Source organism: Aplysia californica, unplaced genomic scaffold (genome assembly GCF_000002075.1).
Source record: "Aplysia californica isolate F4 #8 unplaced genomic scaffold, AplCal3.0 scaffold00374, whole genome shotgun sequence".
NCBI classification, from domain to species: Eukaryota; Metazoa; Mollusca; class Gastropoda; order Aplysiida; family Aplysiidae; genus Aplysia; species Aplysia californica.
The window spans coordinates 519,441-523,318 of NW_004797644.1; the positions used below are offsets into that span (position 1 = coordinate 519,441).

The window sequence follows — 3,878 nt, forward strand, 5'->3', positions numbered from 1 at the left end:
GAGAGAGAGAGAGAGAGAGAGAGAGAGAGAGGGTACAGGGTGATCAAAAAGAACCTGTACAACTTGTTTTGTAAATATCTTCCTCGATACAGCAGTTTTGCGTTTCAGATTTGGACATTACATTTGGACGCCAAAAGGAATTTGTCTAATATTCATTTTAGATAAGCCCGTTGAATGGCTTTGCTCTATATGGCCCATTTTTTAAAAAAAAACCCATTTTCAACCGTGTCACCATTTTCATAGCATGATGCATCAGTTCGCATCAGGCTGCCACTAAAAGTTGCAACAATTGCGCGATATTGCAAGCTACAGCAGTCTAACAAGTCAACCGAAGTCTGCAGATGTTATTTTACCCAAATTTTCCTTTGCCTGCTGAGATCTTGGCTACGTTTAGTAAAGAGCCGAGAGCCTTTTGTATTGAACATTACCTCTCAACAAACTCACCATCCCTGACATTTCGTAAGTTCTGCACACGGCATGGAGAGAATGCTTAGGTGCCCTCAAGACCTTTGGCGTCATGAGCAGATAAGTTCCGACAGTTTGGATTTATAGGGAATCAAAACTTTAAAAATGTCCTAAAATATAACCCCTTCAGATTGAACACGCACCGAGCACAGTCCCCTAAACGTCACCACGGTGCAGATTTCAGTAGTCAAGTCCCTTGAGACGTCTGTTCGTAGACAATCTGTAGCAAGGACTTTCCTACACCTCAACGGTCTGCATTCTCTTGACAGATCTTAACCTAGATCTAGGACTGTACCATTTTCATCTTCACGAGGCCGAGATGACATGGATCAGAGCATGGCAATGTTTTCATGATACCTCGAATGTCTTGAAAAGTGGGATAATTTCCTCAATGACATTTGGTTTAGTGCACAGCCCATTTTCACCCTGCTGGATATGTTAACTCCAAAAATGTTGTCTGTTGGGCGCCCCACTCCCTATTGTCTCTAGAAGCCACTTCATACTGAATATATAGTGTATGTGGCTTTAAACACTCATTGTTTAGCAGATCCTTGTGTTTGCGCGCCATTGAACATTTCGAACGACACGAAAAAAAGTGTTGAGTCCAAAAGAGGGCACGTATAGTAGAGCACTGCTACAGGGAATTCCAGAATGAAATCGTTGGGTTATTTTCTTTTTAACTCTGTAAAAGAAATTGAATATTGTTTAAGTATCACAGGGATGGAAAATCAAAATTTAAAGAGAAAATAAAGAAAAGGATCAAAAAATCTTTTCACCACTTCCTTTACAAGATTTTAAAAAATTGGTGAACTTAGCGTTTTAGGGTGCTTCTTTCTTTAACTGATTCCGTCCATGATTTTTTCAGGCTCTGGACAGAGTTATTTTTCCCTGCTCAGTTTTAGACCTGGGGTGCATCTATTTAATCATTAATGCATTACTGTGAAGCTCTAAGTCACTCTAATAGGTATTGTCATATACCAAACTGATGGGAATAAATAGAAAAATCTGTTTATATCAATAACAATGACCTATAATCTGTTTGTATTACATTTTCCTTCTGACAAAAACTAATGAGGGAAAAAAATTGCGCAACAGCCCTTCGAAAATTTCGACTTACCGCATTTTCTCAGCTCTACAAGTCCTTATAATCCATAGGAATCAACACAACATTGTAGCAATATCACCCTGGCACATATTTATGCAAGAATTTCACAAATTTAGTTGAATATCTTTCTTTGAAGAGCCCTTTTATTATACCAGGCTCCGTGTTGTTTACCCTTAGACCTAGCCTACATCGCAACAACAAAACAACGATTTTTGCAAGCATTTCGCGGAGTTTCGATCGATATTGGCGCTCAGAGATTGAGGTCAGGTTTGTATACAAGTTCTACTTCCTTTCGACAACTTAAAAAGTAGGAACTATGTTAAAAAGTGCACCTTTGTTTCGGATTTCGTTGAGCCGCTCACAGCGGCCGAATGGACGCAGTGAAAAAACTCAGAACCGCTGTCAGCGGCCGAATGGACGGAATCAGTTACGCTATTTCAGTTTTCAAAATTAGTTTCTTTTTCGTGGATTTGTGTCAAATAAATTCCTTTTGAATGAATTATGTCTGTTCCAAATTACAGTATTCTACGTCAATTTTTGTGCGAGACATTCAGAAAAAAGTTGTCCAAGTTTGTTTTTTGGAACACCCTGTACTTTGATGTGAAAGTCAACACAACCGATCACTAACAAAATTATAATTCAAGTAGAATCTAGTTTGGTTTTTTTAATCACTCTCCTGCAGAAGCCCATAACGGCGAAATGTTAAACATGATAATCGGTCTTTGTATTATTTTGCGAAAGTTCGCCTCTTTGGTCGCCTAAAACTTCCGAACCACTTAACTGTTGAATTTGAAAAAAAATTAATGGTGGTTCAGAATCATTTAAAGGGTGCACAGTTGTATTAAGAAGTCTGACGTCATTGTAGTTTAATTTTCAGTTTTTCATTAGTTTCGTTTTGATCTAATCTTGGGAAAGCCCGTCTTCTAAGACATAATTGTAAACAAGTAAGTCATCCGTTCACAAGCAGTGCGCACTATTCCCACAATGACTTGACGATCGATTTTTTTTTAGTCCGTTCATCGAACGGGTACCCAGCTAATATTCTATAATGTCATAAAAGTTCAGATCCTTAAGTCTCCACCATCTTTTTGTTTATATCTATCGTACTTTCCACAAAATATATAGTCTAACGTCATGATCCTATTTCACCTTTGACCCCTGACCCTATGTTTTGACCCTTGACCCTATGTTTTGACCCATAACCTGACGTTTTGACCCCTGACCCTATGTTTTAACCCATAACCTGATGTTTTTACCCCTGACCTGATGTTTTTACCCCTGACCTGATGTTTTGAATGTTTTGACCCCTCACCCTATGTTTTGACCGTTAACCTGATGTTTTGACCCCTGGCCTGATGTTTGACCCTTAAACCTGATGTTTTGACTCCTGATTTGATATTTGATCCCTTGACCCCTGACCTGGTGTCTTGACTCCTGACCTGAAGCTTTGACTCCTGTCCTTATATGGTTTGACCTCTGACTTGATATTTTGACCCCTTGCCTGATGCTTTGACCCCCTGACCTGAAGCTTTGACTTTTGACCTGATGCTTTGACCCATGTGGCGAAGTGAGTAGTGAGATTAAACTCAAGCAATGTCAAGCAAGTGTCGGGATCAGATGGGTGGTCAGAGGGGTATGTTCTTGAGCAAGACACAACAACCTTAGCTCAAAATACAGGGCGCTGCACGGTGGCATTGCTGTAGACTGTTCTGTATTTGTGTAATAGTGTGTATTTATGTAGGTATTTATGCATGTATGTATTTATGCATGTACGTATTTATAATTATGTATTTATGTATGTATATTTGCCATGGTAAAACAAAGTGCCCCTCTGGGACAAAAAAGTGGTATTTATTTATTAATATGTTTTGACCCCTTGCCTGATGCTTTAACCCATGACCTGGAGTTTTGACCCCTTGGCCCCTGACCTGATGTTTTGACTGCTTTGACCCCTGATCTGATGTTTTGACCTCTGACCTGATATTATGACTCCTTGGCCCCTGAACAGAGGCTTTAACCCTTGACCCCTGACCCCTGACCTGATATTTTGACCCCTGTGTCCACAGACCACGCCGGTCACACCTCGGTCCTGGGTGACCTACAACAGCCCCCTGTGGCGCAAAGACTGTGTGAAGAGTAAAGAGCAGTTGTCTCACAGCATGCCCACCACTCCCCGCATACTCTCTCGCATGGAGGTAACCTCTCTCTGTCTGTCTGTCTGTCTATCTGTCTGTCTGTCTGTCTGTCTCTCTCTCTCTCTTTCTCTCTCTCTCTTTCTCTCTCTCTCTCTCTCTCTCTCTCTCTCTCT

The 3,878-nt window shown here is 40.5% G+C and overlaps 1 protein-coding gene across 1 annotated transcript in view; it reads left to right on the top strand.

Annotated features, from left to right (window-relative positions):
• Positions 1-3,878, top strand: part of LOC106012446 — a gene marked incomplete in the record, with an annotated part of 28,765 nt that overhangs the window by 20,348 nt on the left and 4,539 nt on the right. The window contains 1 exon segment of the mRNA XM_013085440.2: positions 3,637-3,765. Coding sequence (XP_012940894.1) covers positions 3,637-3,765 — 129 coding nt within the window.